Source organism: Macrobrachium nipponense, chromosome 8, assembly GCF_015104395.2.
Source record: "Macrobrachium nipponense isolate FS-2020 chromosome 8, ASM1510439v2, whole genome shotgun sequence".
NCBI classification, from domain to species: domain Eukaryota; kingdom Metazoa; phylum Arthropoda; class Malacostraca; order Decapoda; family Palaemonidae; genus Macrobrachium; species Macrobrachium nipponense.
In genome coordinates this window covers 66,304,811-66,324,894 of record NC_087203.1, presented here as the reverse complement: position 1 = coordinate 66,324,894, position 20,084 = coordinate 66,304,811, and the positions used below count along the sequence as shown (strand labels likewise).

The following is a 20,084-nucleotide window of genomic DNA, read 5'->3' as shown; positions in this document are numbered from 1 at the left end:
CAATATTTTGATTTATGGTGAATATTTGAAAAAACTTTTTCCTTACGTTCGTCTGGTAACTGCCGAAAAAGTCAGAAATTCTTTTGTCCGATTGTCGTAATGTTTGCACCGTTTTATATTAGCCGTTACATAAAGTTTTATATATGAAAATATGCGCAATTTTATGTAGAATACAACAAAAATCAACTCATGGTTGTAGCTTTTATCAGTTTTGAAATATTTTCATATAAATAACGATGTGCCAAAATTTCAACCTTCGGTCAAATTTGACTTGACCAAAATGGTCGAAAAATGCAATTGTATAACATTCAATCATTTACCTTCATTTTGCAACAAATTGGAAGTCTCTAGCACAATATTTTGATTTATGGTGAATATTTGAAAAAACCTTTTTCCTTACATCCGCGAGGTAACTCTGCCGAAAAAATCAGAAATTCTTTTGTCCGATTGTCGTAATGTTTGCACCGTTTTATATTAGCCATTACATAAAGTTTTATATATGAAAATATGCACAATTTCATGTAGAATACAACAAAAATCAACTCATGGTTGTAGCTTTTATCAGTTTTGAAATATTTTCATATAAATAACGATGTGCCAAAATTTCAACCTTCGGTCAACTTTGACTCTACCAAAATGGTAAAAAAATGCAATATTATATTTAAGTAATATTCAATCATTTACCTTTATTTTGCAACAAATTGGAAGTCTCATGCACAATATTTTGATTTATGGTGAATTTTTGTAAAAAAAACTTTCTACATCCGCGCTGTAACTTCCGAAAAAATCTGACATTTTTTCGTCAGCTTGTCGTATTGCTTGCACCATTTTATAGTAGCTGTTTTATAAAGTTTTATATATGAAAATGTGCGAAATTTCATGTAGAATACAATAACAAACAACTCATGGTTGTAGCTTTTATAAGTTTTGAAATATTTTCATATAAATCACGATAAGTGACAAAATTTCAAACTTCGGTCAACAATGACTCTACCGAAATGGTCGAAAAACGCAATTGTAAGCTAAAACTATTACATTCTAGTAATATTCAATCATTTGCCTTCATTTTGCAACAAACTGGAAGTCTCCAGCACAATATTTTGATTTATGGTGAATTTTTGAACAAAACTTTTTCCTCACGTCTGCGCGGTAACTGCCGAAAAAATAAGAAATTCTTTCATCCGATTGTCATAACATTTGCACTGTTTTATATTAGCCGTTACATAAAGTTTTATATATGAAAATGTGTTCAATTTCATGTAGAATACAACAAAAAAAACAACCCATGGTTGTAGCTTTTATCAGTTTTGAAATATTTTCATATAAATCACGATAAATAGAACAAATTCGACCTTCGGTCAACTTTAACTCGACCGAAATGGTCGAAAACTACAATTGTAAGCTACAACACTTACAGTCTGGTAATATTCAATCAATTACCTTCATTTTTTAACAAACGGGAAGTCTCCAGCACAATATTTCAATTTATGGTGAATTTTTTACAAAACTTTTTTTTACATCTGCGTGTTACGAATTCATGCATCATATTGTGATAATATTTTCTCTGTGTTGCTTTGATAGTTTTACAATTTGTTATAAACCTTAGCTTTAAAACCGTTTTTCTCACAGCTTGATTTGTATACAATTATACATGAAATTTTTTTTGCGCTGTCATATATTCCAATATTTATATATGATAATGATATTTTTTATTCATTTCTGATGGTTGCATACTAAACTTCAGGCAATGACAAAAAAAAAGGAGCCAAAAATGAACTCTTAATCTTGAAAACTAAGCGTGTTGTGATTTAAAAAAAAAAAAACTTTTTTTCCGCTTCGGCGCTCACTCCCGAACATCGCCGGCATACGGGAGACACTTTCGGAAATACCGGCTCGGCGTTTAAGGGTTAACTACCTAAACTTCTAACATCCTAACAATACCAAGCCAACTATAAAACTGAGTTACCACAACAACATGACCCAACGAGTAACCTTTCTCTGAAGAAACTGAAAATCCGTAAGGTGGAGCATTGTGAAAATCCACACCGACTCAAATAACGACCTACAAGATCGCCAACACCGAAAATTCCTCCCGAAAGCTGAGGGGTAGCCATCCGCAATGACTACAATGCTCCAAAAGCGGTGAAGAACCAACCGACGCTTGACTACAACCCCTTCCAAGAAGAGACTAACTGCAATTTGGAAATGGAACAAGATGGACACCTAGGGGAAACAAAGTAAGATTCTCAAATGAGGTAAAAGTTCCTCAGTACGTGACAAATAAAATTTGAGAGTTCGAACTAGACACAGCAGCATTTGTGATTCATCAACTGCTATACCATCATCCCACGATGCTGCTGCGACTCTTAAGTATGACGACGACAACGATACGAAATTGACCACTGAGGAGCCATCTTGTACCTAAAAGACTGTTGCCGACCGCAAGAGGCGCTTTCAACAGATTCTTCTTAAAAATGTCCGGAAGGTGTAGAGGCAGATGATTTAGCAAGAAGTCCCTCCTTTCCTTGAGAAGAACATAGTACAGCTAGCCGAAATGTTAGTCTGGTATGCGAACCCCCCAAAACCTAAGTGAAGAGGTTGTCAAACAATCCAGGATCTGAGAAACACCCATCAACTCTCACAACATCCACAGAGTGGGACAAGGTCTCCGACTGGCTGAGAAAGGTGACTTCCAAATACAAGCCTCACGATCTGTAACACCTACCACATGACTCAATGAAGGAACCCAAGAGTGAAGAGCCTCAACAGATTCGTAAACTGGAACTCGGACACCAGCAGAGGGGTTACCTGCTACCTCATACAGAACATTCCCGATTAGAAGCAATGTTGAATCCAGTCTAATCGGCCATAAAGTGATGCTAGCCTAGAGTCGTCTTCCCCAAAAACTGCCCGACTTGTCGAAACCAGATCAGCTTACTTGAAGTTTAGTTGAACAAAGCGTATCAAACATTACTTGAATTAACTGTGAGATTCCTCCGGAGCCAGGACTGTGGAAAGAGAGAATGGAAAAAGTCCACCATCTGTTTATACTAGCTTTCACCGGAGAAATAAAAACCCACAACTAGCACCCGATTCTCTCTTCAAAGGGTATTGTCTGTCAGACCTGTCCGACCACAGCGAAACAGGAAAAGGATACAGACCAAAACCCCCTAAAGAGCAGCATGCAAGAACCCGGAACTTATACCGACAATATACCAGCAAGACGATGACAAACTCCTGAGCAAGTCATACTCGACTGTGCAATCCCGCACACCCCCCCAAGGGGATGACGTAACACTTGACCGACCGCTGTCCACCCACTCACAAGAGCCAACAGTCACCAGTTCTGCAAATCGTGTGAGAACTAAATACTATGACATAACCCTGAGCAAATCTCGCTCAACTGCGCATACCCTTACCACCAGAGACGATAACATTAAACCTAAGCCGAATATACATTGGTGATGAACACCCACCCCTACGAGCCAACCACACACTGTTGCGCCAAACGTGTACCAACCAAGACGATGACATAACCTCGAGCCAGTCTCTCTGTCTGCAAAATCTCGCACCAGCCAGTGACTATGACATGACACCTGGCCGACTACAATGGGCGAGCAACGCCCCCCAAGAGCGGAGAGGTCGCAAAACGCGATCCAACAAACACCGGTTACACCAATACTAACCTAGATGGGAGTCTGGAGCTAAAGCTACAATGATCGAGTGAGGGAAGGAAGTACTCCCTGAAACCCCAGAAACAAGGCCGAACCCACATTGAACACCTTGAAGGATTAATGGAAATATTCACAGGAAAAGGCTGAAAAAGAAGCAAGAGAGAAAAGAGGAAGAAGCCACACTCACACTCGGAGTAACCACTGGAACACCTAATGCCGACGTTGTGTGGGTGGAGAAACCCAACTTGTGCCACACGCACCAAAAGTGCCTCTAAAGACAGGTTACAAACTGCGGAACCAACGAGAACCGAAGGAAATTATCAGCTACCCTAACGAAAGGAGGACAAGGGCAAAGCGTTACTAATGATGGCGCAGACGAACTGCCAACTGCCGTAGCCCCAGCAATAACCGCGGTAGGCAAGATATGTCTTTAACACCGAAAGCATAAAATGGAAACTGAAGAAGGAAGATTACCAGCTACCCTATTGAAAGGAGAGGCTGAGTACACAACCGGCACTGACACAGTCGACAATGGTGAAGACGAATCTCCTACTGCCGTAGCACTCGCAAGAACCGCAGAGGACATATTAAGTCTCAACTCAGTAAAGAATGAATATACGGAGTTGTGGAAGACTCCGCAACTACCTGTGAAACCTCCTGACTAGCAGGCTGAGAACTACCGGTCCAGACCCGTGGAAGGTGCTAAGAAGACAGCCCTACCAACTGTACTGCCTCCCCAAACTCCGGAGAGAAAGAGGGAGCCTCCAAAACCCACAAATTACAGGACTGAACTGATGAAAGTTCTTTGCTTTGTTGTGTTAACGGCAAGGAAACAGAATGAACGAGAGAAGACCCTGAGGAATGAACTGATAAATAAGATTGTGTAACACAAAGCTATTAGGAGAAGTTTAGAAGAAATTGGGGGAAAGGAAACAGAAGCAGCAGAAGAGGCCATAATTTGTGGAGAAAGAAACTAGACTGACTCTGTTTCCACTTATAACCTCCGCAAACATCATTAACAACTGAGGAAAAAACTCCAAGACATGATCGTAAATACAGGCAGTATTCAAGTTACGATACCTGTCTTACTATAATTCGATTTACGATGGGATTATCAATTAATAATGGACGACAACATCCTGAAAAACACATCCCATATTTCGTGCACAGCGGGCGAGGAGCAGCCTGTAATCAAGCAACGAGAGGCCAAAATACAATGTGCAACTGTCCTACATACATATCTTTATATGATCTTCAAATTAAATATGTTTAAAGTACGTTCAAGAGAATTATGAAAGTATACTATCTTAACGTTATACCTGCTGTACAAATGTGCATAGCCAAGAACAACCGAATGAGAAACTAGTTTGCTAATACAACCGAACCCGGCAACCACATCTGATTTGCCTGTATTCCAACCATTGCACAAGAGAAACACTCACTGTAGGCATGAAATAAATAATGTTATATACGTATAATAGGACCAATGTGAACTATGCAATAACTTCACTTGGTGCGAGATCATCCTGGCAATTTTAACTTTAAATGCAATATGAAGCTGAATCTGATAAAGTAATATTCAGGCTGCTAATGACTTATATATGCCTCATCAACATAAATAAAACTTACAACTTTGAAATACATTCAAACAGCCATGGTAGATGAGAAAATTGAAACAAAATTACTGGCATAAAAGAGCTCATTACTATTGTTTTCACACTGATACGATATCTAGCATAAAGCTCTTATTACCAATGAAAAGGGTTAGAATGAACGGAATCGCAAGATTTACGCAATCTATTAACATGAAGAGAGAGAGAGAGAGAGAGAGAGAGAGAGAGAGAGAGAGAGAGAGAGAGAGAGAGAGAGAGAATCTAGTTCACAATACAGTCAATTTTTATTTAAAAACATGTTGTATAATGAAAATGACTTCGTTTTCTATAAGTGAAGTATCTATATTCTTTTATGCTAAATAGGAACAAGAACATTCGGTGAGAACAAGATGTTATAAGAAAGGAAGTTGCCTCTGAACGAAGGAAATTGATTAGTCGGCATCTGTTACCAGCCTAGGCCCCACCCCCTATACAATAAGGCTGTATGCCGACGGTTAGCTATTGTATTCGCCATCAGCTGATTCCAAGCAAAACTGACCACTATGTTAATATTTAATACTACGCTAATATGATGATATATATAATAACGTTATAATGCTGAAGTCGGACCGAATATGATTCTCATTCTTGTTTAATTACACTTGTACTGAATTATCATACGATCTGATTCTCATTTTGTGTTCAATTTACACCTTTACTCAATTAACTGAAGTAAGAATGCATTGAACCTAAATTATTAGCCAAAATTAATAATTACTATACCGATATGTAGTATAGAGAATACTTTAGGCTAGGCTACTGTAAATGCATACTATCATATACGTTAGGCTACCCATTAATGTTATTCAATTTCTCTTCGTACCGAATTATTGTAAGACAATATGCATTGAACCGACAGAATACGCTGATATACTACCATACAGTATGTGCATAGTCAAATTGAGAACCTGACCACCAGAATTACTACCACCACAATACGAACAAAATTTATTCATAGAAGGAAAAGAACCTTCGAAGACGAAGGAGCACCATTCAACACTTCCGGGCCCGACAAACCTGAACCACTTCCGAACGACCAACCACAGGCTTAGAAATCTGTTGCCAAGAATTCAAAGCAGGAATCAAAATTAAAATTGGACTAAAGACAAACCCATATCAAAACCAACAGCGGAATCGAACCCAAGTCACATTCCTCTTTGATTTCTTTCCTAACTAAACCTACGACCTTTCCTTGTACCTATGGCATTGTCCTCGCTTGTTTAACTCTGAGCTAAAGCTAAAAACATCAGACCTTACACCAGTTGCCTTACACCTTAAGGGGAATCTACTGCTAACTCTGCCTGCTCCGAGCCGGGAGGGCCGGTAGATCCTACCCTCCAGGTTTATTGTTCTCCATTACCCCCGGCACCCTGTGGGGCTGATTCTGGAACAGGCAGGGGAGGTGAAAGAGAACGATTAGTATCACCACTACTACTGCTAACTCTATTTCAATTAGCTTGGTCATGAAATTAGCATACAAATTAGACATTCTGTCTTCCAATTTCTGAACCGTTCCTACTCTAGCTCTTCCTTGCTTAACTCTCGTGATTTTGCCACTATCTTCTATTTGCTCTTGGTAGTCCTCTAAGTGATCTAATGAACTAATCCTTGCCTTCTTTACCTCTCTGTATGACATGCATTGCACTTCCATACAGCTACAAAAAAAAGAATGTCAGTCGTTTGTTGCACATAGCACAGGAACGAAGCATGCCGACATCTCCACCAGCAGCTGTTGGAGGCGAGGCTGATGAAGTAGAGATTGATGCAAGGATTTCCTTGATGAGGCTCGACCATCTCCTCCCAACAATAACAGAGAAGTTCCAAAAACCAATCAACATACAATCCGAATCAGGGAAATCGGAGGAGACATCGTAAACAAAACCCAAGGATATCAAAACCTACCAAGGCCTCGGTAAACACTGAGGGTCGGGCTAAAAGACCAAAAGTTTGCTGGGAGCAGGAATACATCTTGCTCTCCATGCGAACAAAGACCAAATTGAAGAGGCAAGCCTCTGGTGGCTGGTATTTGCAGCAGCGTTGCCAATAGTAACACAGGTAACTCATTTGACTAGATTTTACCTGCAGCGTTGGTAATGCTGACAGTTAAAATTACCCACTAAGTGGGTAAATATGTGAGGATATAGTTTGGGCTGGTCAGTGACCAGGGCTAATTCAGGTGTTCAGGGAGTGTATTGCAATATAAACTTTCCTCCCTCTACCTCAAGTTAGCTGTGCATCACCACAATGACGAAAGATTTTGTTAATCGTTTAAGCCAGATTTTATTGTGAAGAGTTTTGTTCTTTCATTTACTATTTTGTTGAATATTGTTCGACTATACTGTCTCACTCAGCGTACAAAACACTGGCTCAATTAAGACTTTTTCATTGTTTCTGTATTGCATTTGATTATTGCCATATTTTATTATCATTGCTAAATTTATTGAGAAATCCCTTTTTTATGTGAATTGTTATTGCTTTTACATACATACAGTAATATTTCAACTCTCCTCTCCTTTTCTCCTCAACATACCAGCACTCCCTCGTTCAGTCTCAAGTCAGCAGCGCAACATGACGTCAACTTGGTGACATACGATTTTCTACATCTTTTATGCTAAATCTTATATTGAAATGCTTTATTCTGTTATTTATTTTGTTGAAAATGGTATCATTAAACTATATATTGTAAATGAAAAAACATGTAAATACAGTTTTTCACGTAGAACGCAGTAGACCGTCGAATACAAGCTTGAAGTATGAGCATTTGTTCAACAAACTATACAAAATTTTCTTGAAAATTACATTTGAAAAATGATATTGTTATGATACAATAAAGTTTGTTCATACTTACCTGGCAGATATATATATAGCTGTATTTTCTGAAATCCGACAGAATTTTAAAAACTCCCGACACACGCAGTGGTCGGCCAGGTGGTTAGTACCCATTCCCGCCGCTGGAAGGCAGGTATCAGGAACCATTCCCATTTTCTATTCATAATTTTTATTTCCACTGTCCCCTGAGGGGAGGTGGGTGGGTACTTGATTATATATATCTGCCAGGTAAGTATGAACAAACTTTATTGTATCATAACAATATCATTTTGTTCATGAAACTTACCTGTCAGATATATATATAGCTGAATCCCACCTTTGGAGGTGGGAAGGGACAGAATAGAAGGATTTTGGGAAACAAATGCATGCAGATGATTTACATCTTGGTTCCACCTGTTAGCATAGCTGGCTTCGTGGTTACTGCCACGTAAGTCTGCTTGTGCTACTAGAGTTGCCAGCGAGGTAGAGACCTATATAGCTGGTACACTCCAGATGATCTGTCAACAGGGGCGAGACCACGACGTGACTAGACCATATTGACCATACCATGAGGGCTAAAAAGTAAAATAAATATATAATATATATAGATATATATATATATAATATATATTATCTATATATATAATATATTATATATATATATATATATATATATTAATATCACCACCTGACCAACCTAGCCAAAGTTGAGGTGTTTTAACTAAGGCTTAAGAGTTAAGAAGTCGCCGTTGTCGGCGACTCAACAACTAAATTAAGAGCTCTTCCTAACCATTTTCTACAGGATAGGATGAGTGGTACTTCTTGCCCCCAAGATTGTGTCTACAAACACGTATGGCCCTAGCGAGCAGCAGATCTCATATGCCATCTTCACATCTCGCAGGGAGTGTGAAGTGAACACAGAGTTGCTTCGCTAAAACATGGTACTCAGGGTGTTGCTGAGTGCCATGCTCTGTTGAAATGCTTCCGAGGCCGCGCCCTCACCTCGTGAGCATTCAGATAAAAGATTTCAAATCTTTGTGCAAACACAATGAAGGAGCATTTTTTGAAAGAACTCCTTAACACTAAAGCCAGGGTGTTCTTCAATATGGGCAAGTCTGGTCTTTTTCGGAACACTGCAGATTGCCCGAATGACTTCGACTTTCTTGAGTCTTATGTAGATAAAACTTGAGAGACCCGACACTAACCCATTTACGGGACAAACTTAGGAACTAACAAAATCTATCATCTGAAAAGCCCATTCAGATGGACTAAAAAGCTTGCAACTTAAATTTATTGGCAGTATGGCAAAGGAAGTCCTGTCTTGCGCTTTCCTGAAGAGCGTCCTCTTGATGAGTGCTTTTGCAAGAATCCTACCGAAAGTAGTCGAGCGTCATGACGTGTAGGACGTCGAGCTTTTACATAACCCATAACTGCCTTATCACAAAGTCTTGACTGCGGTAGAGCAAACGAGATCTTTCCTTGAGCTTTCCATTACTCCATCCACCTATGCGAAAAGCAATATTAATTGACAGAGACCTCTTGAATTCACGAAACCCGATGTCTTGCTGGGTTTCGAAGAAGAAGTTGTCTGTTCACTTTAAGCTTCCTCCGAAGCACTGCCTACTTCACATTCTTTGCAGGTGAGGTAGAAGGTATCACCGAAGGTAGAGGTAAAAATTCTTTAGGCCCAAATCTGAAACAAGAGCTTGAAGAGTTCAACAGAAACGTTCAGCCAGGCGACACACCTGGCGTGCGCTGGTGCACGCTCGGCGTCCACTGGTGCGCGCTCGGCGTCCACTGGAGCGCGCTCGGCGTCCACTGGAGCGCGCTCGGCGTCCACTGGCGCGCGCTCGGCGTCCACTGGCGCGCGCTCGGCGTCCACTGGCGCGCGCTCGGCGTCCACTGGTGCGCGCTTGGCGTCCATCCAAGCGTCCCGTCCAAGTCGAGAGGGAACGCCTTCTTATTCTGACAGTAATAAAGCTCGGACGTCCGCTCTCAAAAGCTTCCTGCTACTATGACTTCTTTTACGTATTTCTCGGTGGAAAGACGGACACGAGTTCAGGCGACGTTCGCCTTCTTACTTCTCACTGAAACGCATAACGAGAGAGAGAGAGAGAGAGAGAGAGAGAGACGTGAAGCGTCCTCTTCTATAAAGCTTCTATTTAGAGGGCGCGAGTCCTTCCGAAAGCTCCAACCCCTGTACGGGGAGGACGCTTCGGAGGACGAGAAGCAATCCTTCAGGATTCGTGCACGCGCACGCACTTTGGCAGTCTGGAGAGTTTCATCAGATACTGCTGAAGGCACGCCAGATCGGTGGGGGTTCCTTGTAACCCTCCTTCGGCTTTCGACATGCTCCCTCCCCGGGTCCTGGGAGTCACTTCACTTTTGCTCTCTAAAGCAAGCACTTTCGATTCTAAGTTACGAATCGAAAGAGTATCAGAGAAAGGGCAATTCCTCTACAGACACTGTTTTAGGGCCCGAAGGCAACACTACAGGGTTAGGAGTAACAATTACAGAAGTAGCACTCTTCACAGCAATGAAGGAGAGCGAGCACCTCTCGTAGACATATTCATAGCCCGTAGGCCATACTACAGGGTTAGGCAAAATAAAGTCTACAGGAAGGTTAGCAGGTTCACTACCCTGACTTTTGTTACTGATTAATTGCGTACATACGAATCATACGTCTTCCTTACGGAATTAGACATGTTTACAGATTAATTGCGTACATACGAATCATACGTCTTCCTTACGGAATAGACAATGTCTCACACTCCTTACATGACAAATCTCAACAAAGAAGCAAGACCCATACCCCTCGTACATACCAAGTGCGGATCTACCGAAGCTTCCGGTAGCCACACCCTATCTTTGCAGACAACCCCTTCTGAAACTTGCCTAACTAGACTCAGATATCTTATGTTTAAGATAGTGTATGCCTAGCCACAAATCCAAGTAAATAAATCAAAAGACAATTAGGATACTTAGCGGCAATGAAGTTTCCAAAATCCTAAGACGGAGGTACTGAAAACAGGTGTTTTCAGCACCGGCGACAGAAAAATTATGAATAGAAAATGGGAATGGTTCCTGATACCTGCCTTCAGCGGCGGGAATGGGTACTAACCACCTGGCCGACCACTGCGTGTGTCGGGAGTTTTTAAAATTCTGTCGGATTTCAGAAAATACAGCTATATATATATTTGACAGGTAAGTTTCATGAACAAAATGGAATGTTCGACATAAGAAACATTAGAAAAACAAGGTACCACTGTAAATCTAAAGAAAAAATATACTTACCTCGTGTTATAGGAGCTAAAGAGACCAAAAGCTCCAAACACTTGTGTCGGTACAGCATCTTTGGTTTGCCAATTTGCTTTATAAGCCACTGCAACAAATCGTCTAATGTTCCTTCAACAAAATCTCTTGGTATTCTACGGTGAGCTGATTTCTGAGAAAAAATAAAAATCTACTTCATGATCGCCAATTTTTTTATATATGTACTAAGCATGAAATAATCACTGGTACTTATTGAAACCCCCACAATTCAATTACTAAATCAAAGGTGGTAAACAACAAAATATTTATATCATATGTTCAAAATTTAGAAGCACCTGTTATGTAATCCAGCATTAATTTCTATTTACAAACTCTCAGTACTGTATTAACAAATAATGGAAATTAATAAGAAACATATATTTACTTCCTCTAATGTTACATAAAGTAAGTGAAAAAATACATGCCTTAATGACTTACTAAGAAATAATGCACAACCGACAAGAACTAAAACCAAAATACATATGTAAACACTATAGTACTTTCACTTAAATTGCCAACCTGACCCACTGTCTAGGGACTAAAATGAAAAGGCATATAAAAAACTTTTACCATAATTATCATATCCCTATAAACACTCTTACATCAGATTTACCCTTCATCTGATTAAGGTGGCCGGGCGGCTAATGCCATTTTTTAAGGACAGGACTTTGATATTCATACCACTTAATAAGGTGACATGGGACATCTCAAAACCGCATATGATTTTCGCCTCTGACCTTCGGTTTTGTGACGCCAGGGCGATTTATCCCAAAAATAACCATTTTTCAAATTCTATCTCCTCCATTGATATTTAATATTAAGACCTGGGATTACTACCATATATAGACCTGATGTAGACCTCCAATCAAATGAGGAATATTTTTACTAAAAGTCATTTTTTTGCTAGATATGAATTTTTCATTATGGTAAAAAAATAAACCCTATAAATCATGAAAAAAAATTTATAAAAAAAGACAAAACAAAAATTGGAAAAAAGGCTTGATTTGATTGTTCTATAATGTATTTCCGAGAATATACACCAAATTCCAAAGTTATAGCTTTAAAACTAAGTGAGAAGATATATTTAAAGGTCAATAAGTATAGTTTTGAGATACAGGCGTTCAAAGTTTTTCCTTCGTATTTTTATAGACAATGTTAATAAATAATGATTATCATGAATGTATATATTTTTGGGGGTATTAATAAACCAAAACTATGTTATTTATCATAATTTAATCATAAATGATGATCCCTCTGCGTCAGGCAAGACGGGGGCACTCCTTCCTACGCAACTCTCTCTCTCTTCTTCACAAACTCTGCTTATTACAGCGAATTTTCTTCTTCTGTATGTTAGCTAGATGTTTTCCTTGTATTTTCCTCTTTGGCATGATGAAATTCTTGCCGAAACAAAGATAAACAAACGTAAATGCAAGAGAATTTATTAACATTTGTCTTTTTACAAAGACAATGTTAATAAATCATGATTATTATGAATTTCATATTCCTTTTTGGGTATTAATAAAAAAAACTATGTTATTTATCATAAATGAAGATCCCTTTGCTCAAAGATCGTAGCCTGGAGCAGTGTGACGTGTGCGTCAGGCAAGACGGGGGTGTCACTTACTATGCAACCCTCCCTTTCTCTCTTCAATAACAACGCTAATATTGCGTATATTATGATATTCTGTAATCATATTAGAGCGAATTTTGTTTGTTTGTATGTTAGCGAGATGTTTTGCCTGTCTTTTCCTCATTGGCATGATGAAATTCTTGCCGAAACAAAGATAAACATACGTAAAAGCAAGCGAATGTTGAGGTGAAACTCAAACGTGGAGACTATTTGGGGTTTGTGCTCGCACTGAATCGTGGTTGAACTTGGTAGCTGACTGACTTCCCTTCTGCGATTCATGGAATCTCTACAGATGCCATTGCTCACAATTTCTTTGACAATAATTATCAAAATTTATGATAACAGAAGAAATATTGCATTTTCTTGTACGGATCAATGTTTTTGGCTTATTGAGTTACGTTTACTAATTACCCTGTAACTATAAAAGTAAGAGGAATTTTGACGAAATATTTCGTATACGTATTCTCAACTGGCATATGAAGCTCCATGAATTTTTTCATGACTTTGTATTTTTGGCCCTATACCCCCATATATAAGGGTTCTGGCCAGCCCCCTTAAACATGGAAATATTTCTCTCCATTTGCTACTGCCTTATGCAATTTCTACCTGAATTCCCATCTTGTGATTATACAAAATGTATGGAGAACCAAAATAAATTTATACAGATACCTTGAAAATAGAATGACACTGTTTATCAGTCGAACAAAACATTTCATTAAATCTACAATCAATTTAAGAAATTCATACAGTAACTTTACAACCACAAATTACTGCACACCTTAAATAAAATTTTCATAAGTGTTGACACATAACCACAAAATACAGGATCCTACAAGGATTAGTAACAATCTGATGTTGAATACAGTGGTCCCCCCCGTATTCACGGAGGATGTGTACCGGCCCCCCCCATGAATACTAGTTAGAAACTGCGAATAGTTAGAACCCCTAAAAAATGCTGAAAACAGCCTATATTGTTAGTTGAAACTCAAGAAAAACCCACTAAAAATTTTTATACTTGGTTTTTTAAATAGTTTTATCACAAAAAGTGCATTTTATGATGAAATTGATAAAAAACAAGAATTTGTGGATATTTCTCAGAAAAACACTGCGAATATGCGAATTTTCCGCGAATAATGCAGGGAAATGTTCCAGAGAGAAATCCGCGAATGTGTGAGTATCAGACATGACTGAATATAGTGAGTACGTAGTTGTTTCAACTGTTAAGTGACCAAAGCAACATTGTATACCACCCTTTTACTGAAAAATCAAATTACCTTATATGTATTCTAATATGGTGTTCTAGTTAAACTAATAAGGGTAATAATATTTTTGGATAACGCCATAGCATAAGTGGAGGCCTTCCAAGTTCCTGTTACATAATTTGCTCATTAGTTTTCATAAATGGTGTTTGCAAGGCTTAACAAATGGGTAAAAGTGTCTTTAGGTAGGTGGCTTATTCTTTGGCCTTATCTCTTATTTCATCTTTGATCTTCATCTCCAGAACCACTGCTAGTCTTTCCTTTAGTCAAAGCTTTTGCCTAACGTTATCGTGTGCATTGACTCTACCTTTTTCATGTGTACAGTATAGTGTAGAGTTATACATATTAATTAACATTACTGTTAATTATGAAGTACCTTCTCTACTGCATTTTCTTTTTATACTGACTGGTGATGAGTTAAATCCTGGGTCATTGGATACAGTAGTATTGTTGGACAACATGGTAATATTAATGACCTTGTGGTTACTTCAAGAAAGATATTTGACTATACACACACTGTTGGTGCCTTAACATTAACCCCTTCGCCACCGGCCTGTTGCACTGCTGCAAATGCTTGCATACCGCATGAGACCCCCTGTCGACCACGAGTATCAATCATTACTTGCTCCCACTAAATTTCATGTTATTCATATTTTTCCTTTATATTCTTATGTGAAAACATTGAGTATACGTATATCCATGAATATTTTTTACCCCAGTCAAAAAATAAAAAAAATATAGTAAGGATACTGGAAAAATAGGAATATTTAGTGGAAAATGTAACTGCAGAAGTAGAAACAGTTATAAAGTAGTAGAAATCGTAGTAAAGTAGTAGAAATGAAGTAGCAGAAAAAGTAGTAAAGTAAGTATTGGTAAAATAGTAGTAGTAGTAATAGCAAGACTAGTTTTCTTACTAAAACAGTTAGTCCTAGGTTTCATACAGAAGCAGCGTATACATCAATGAATGTTTACAGCAATGGTAATAATAATAATAATAATAATAAAAATAGCAACAACAATAATAATAGTAATAATAATAATAATAATAATAATAATAATAATAATAATAAAAAAGCAACAGCATCTTGTGACCAATACATATACATACAGGGCAGTTTATTCACCCCCATTATCATCAGCAAGCTATAAAAAACATATACCGTATATACTCGAGTAATGTGCGATCTCGCATATCATGCGACCCCTAAATTTTCACCAATAAACAGTGGTTTTGTCATGTATCTCATGTATCATGCGAGTTCCTTTTCCGAGAGCGTCAGTTCATAAGGTTGGTGGTTTGGCATGCTAATGGCCGAGTCATTCAGATGTGTGCTGCTGCTAGTCAAGTTACGGTAATTTTCTTACTAATCTCGAGAATTTAATAGAAAATCTCAAGATTAAAAAAGAATCCCAAGATAATAAAATAATTGTAAAAATAACACGCCTTTGAGTCGTAAATCATTCTCTCTCTCTCTCTCTCTCTCTCTCTCTCTCTCTCTCTCTCTCTCTCTCTCTCTTCCTCTTCATCTCTGTTCCTCCTGCTCTCTCCCTTCTCTCTCAGGAATAAATACTGTAATTTGAGTCTTTCACCAACGGGTATCAGTAAACGTGTAGACATTGTGTGCGTGTTTAAAAAAATGTGCAGTACACACATTCCGATGTTTCGGTTTTTGGAATTTTTCAGATTTCGGAAATGTGAGGTCAGATGCATAATCAAACAAACATCACTACTGCAGCAAAAACATTTTTTTGCCTTTATGTTTTTCATTATTGTTATTTATTAATTACAGTTTATTTAAATAAATATTAATATAATACTGTTAAATGAATGTGAGATAACTAAGATCACCTATAACAAAATAGTGGGACGATTAATATCATATGTTCACTAATAGCTATTATTTTCAAAACAAACATTCCGTAAAACGCAAAAAACAAAAAAAATATATGTACATGACAATCAAAATATAATAATGTTTTGCAGTTCAACTTGTGAATTTTAACAATAAGTATGACTATATAATATATTTCACCATATCGATCTTGAAGTTGAAGAGTCGTAAAATTTTGAGGATGGTCAGGGAAAAGGATTTGTGCTTCGTGATTACGTATCGCTACAACACCATGTGGTATTTTCATACCACTATATTGATGACGCATCGCTACGACACACTGGTATTTTTCATACCACTACACATTAAAGTTAAAATGATCATATTATATTATTGTTTTCACGAAGAAATAATTATATAAAGAAAATTATTGAGTAATTTTTGCCGTCAGCAGTCAGAAAATCACGAACATGGTAACGTTCAAAACTAGTGCCATCCATGGCATATGTCTATAAATAGAACAGAAGCAGAGGGCATTCATTGGATAACAGATCTCCATGGCTACCAACCAACCAATCAGGTGTTAGTTATACTACTCTGTGAATTTCTTAGAATGAACGTTTACACACGCGAAGCTAACGATGATGTGTGTGTTTTGCATACAATACGTAGTTTTTTTAGTTTTAATAGTGAATAAGTATTTTACTGATTACATGAAGAATAGAATGATTCCTTCTCATTACTTTGAATGCAAAATGGTTTGAAGATTCTTCCGCAAAAAGAAAAGAAAAACAATTTCTTTAGAAGATGATACCTATTTACTAACGCGGTTGACATAGCTTCAAAACAAAATTCAGCTCTTTAATCTCTGGAAAAATGTTAATCTTTCTGTCTGCTGGTCACAACCTTTATATCCCCGGCGACTAACAACAACTGTTTTGGTTCTCCCACGTGTTTGATCGCATATCTGCCAAATTTATAACAACAACAGAGATAAAACCATTTCTCCCATTACAGATATCAAATATTATCTTTTCCGTTATGCAGAATTCTAGATAAATTACGTAAGTTCACGATTGATAAAGTTTTTTTTATGTAATAACAAGAAACGGAGTCAGATTTTCTATACCATGGCATCTCATTTTGGTGTTGTTGCGAATATTTCAACCAGTTCCACGTGCCTTTAAATCCATACTGACTGTACAGTCTGGAGGCAGTTCTCCCTTCTACACATATCTTGATTTCTTAATATCGTAGGTATAGAATAAATTGGTGAGCAAGGAAATATGAAATAAAGCATAACAGAGTAAGTTTGACGAGTGAGAAAATAAACAATCGTATACAAACAGATTCTCTCTCTCTCTCTCTCTCTCTCTCTCTGACAAAATAATAGATAAGAAACAATGACTGAATATTGCTTGAATGCGATATGACAAAGTTTTGGCCTGACTGAAGTGTGGAGTGACTTTGACACCGACTACAAGTTATTCCTGGTCATCTCACAGCCATGGATAGACATCAACTTCACAGCCGAGAAAGGGCAATCGTATACAAAATAATTAGGTATGGAAAATGCGAAATGCGGGCCTATGTTGTCCCATAAAAAAAGCTCTCGCTCGGACAGCTGAGGATTTAGGAGAGAGAGAGAGAGAGAGAGAGAGAGAGAGAGAGAGAGAGAGAGAGAGAGAGAGAGAGAGCAGGGCCGAATAGGAAGGAGATTAAAGTACCTGGGAATGAAAACCCCTTATAATCTTATAATTATAGCCTCGGGGTTTGTCTCAAGGACATTCAAAGGTCTGTCAAACACGGGCAGTTGTTGTTATTGTAAAATTAGCATAAGGGCAGATCTTTAAAAGCCACGCCAGAGAGCTCGCCACGGTGGCAAGACTATACCTTCCATATGAAGATGAAATGATCAAAGATCTGGAAGATGACGAATATGACTGCCTTGATGGCGAAGAATTCAGAGCAGTATTTGATGATACGGACACGGAGAGCGACTTTGGAGGATTATAGTTTATTAATTTTATGCATTTTTTTTACTTTAATAAATTTTCACTTGACTGCGTATCCTAAAATAAAAATAATAGTTCAAGTAACAAATGTTTCTTTTACCGAGTAAAACAAAAAGTAAAAATTCCTTCGGTATTGTGCCTTAATCAACTGATTTGGAAATTATAGTTGGTTAGACTAGAATAGTTAAACATGCTGTATAAACCAAAATAATGCAAATGGCGCATGATCGCTCTTTTGTATTTTAAAATACAATAGTAATATGAGAATGCATACAATATCACTGGATATAGTGAAGTACAAGTAAAGCATGACTTTTTAAAAGATCTACTGTTTTCCTCCGGTAGTAACTATCGCATTCTGCCGATTTGGGAAAGCATAGAAGGTACGCTAATTTTATACCGCGTTTATGATGCGACCCCTTTAAAATTAGCTTCAAAATTAGGTTTCAAAAGTCGCATGATATGCGAGTATATACGGTATATCATCACGAGTAACAGGTCTCCATAGAAGTCCTTTCACCTTACACTTTCCCGTTGAATGAAAGTACTCCTATGCCCGAGCATTCAGTTTGTCAATTACATCACCGCAAAAAAGAAAGAAAATAAATGCATCACGTAAGCAGGTGAAATCTGGTGTGTAAGCAGGAATTCCATTGTCACCCTCCGTGAATCAGGGGGGGCTGGGTCTGGGCCCACATCACAAGATGGATCAGTTACGAATCGCCAACCCTCATCGAGAATAGGTTCAATGTCTTCCAAACACTCGTTGTCACTGTCATCCTCTAAGAAACTATCACTATAATCATCATCTGATAGATTTGGCAGGTACAAAGACACTTACTCTGAAAAACTATCATCTGACATGATACTGAAAAAAACAAAAAAAAATCATAAAATATCTACAATCAAAAGGGAAAAAGGTCTAGAATTCAAATCTACATAGTTTACGGACAAAATCTTGATCATCCTCCTCAGATAATAGCCTGAGGCGTACTGGCATGTGTTGGCCAGTACCCCTCCTAATATCCCATATGAAAATGAAGTCACGACGTCCATCGGACGCTCATTGGCAAGAATGAATTGTGGGTGGAGCTTCAGCACCTCTCTCGTATACAATACTGTGTCTGGAAACCATCCAAGCTGAAGAAAACAGCTTTGCTTTTCGAGGAGGGATGAAAGACGTATAAGCGTACGTCGCTGTCTTTTATTACTGGACCGTAAAAGACGTAATTTGTAAGTCCCAGTGCTGAATGGGTTAAAGTTAAAAAGTTTTTACTTTTTAGTTCTAAAAATAGCAATACAGACCTGGATATTTTTTACTGGATTGTCAAAATCACAATCAGAATCATGTTAGATGGTGGTAAAGCCTATTTTATTGTTGGTTGATTTCAATGTTCCCTATATAAAACGGAAGAACTGTGCTCCTCTTATTAACTGCCATGGTCCAAAAGTTTTTGACTTTTGCCAATGAATTTTGCTTAAGAAAAATCAAACATGAGGCCATAAAAATGCTGGGAACTGCTTGGACCTAGTATCACCGACTCTACTTAAAAATCTGCACTTTTTGCCATAGACTAAACATTGCCTCCTTTGTTTAAACCATATGTTTGTGTCACCAACTGCAAGCACTGTAACGAATTACAGTAATACCTTGAGATATGAGTATAATTCGTTCCTGGACCAAGCTTGTAAGTCAATTTGCTCGTATCTCAATTCAATTTTTCCCATATAAAATAACTGACAAAAATTTAATCTGTTCCGGCCCTCTAAATACATCCAAATCAACAATAGAAAAAACATGTTTTTAATTGCTATACTGTATAGACATACTGTACACACGCTGGCCTTCTCATGGATAATTGTCTCAGTAATGCTATCTCCTACAAGCTGCTTCTCCTTAAT

General features: G+C 38.0%; 1 protein-coding gene across 1 annotated transcript in view; it reads right to left on the bottom strand.

Annotated features, from left to right (window-relative positions):
* LOC135222815 (DNA-dependent protein kinase catalytic subunit-like) overlaps window positions 1–20,084 on the bottom strand; it is a 763,170-nt gene that overhangs the window by 374,913 nt on the left and 368,173 nt on the right. Inside the window, exon 22 of the mRNA XM_064261121.1 lies at window positions 11,429–11,579. Within this exon, the coding sequence (XP_064117191.1) occupies window positions 11,429–11,579 (151 nt within the window). The remainder of the gene's footprint in view (window positions 1–11,428; window positions 11,580–20,084) is intronic.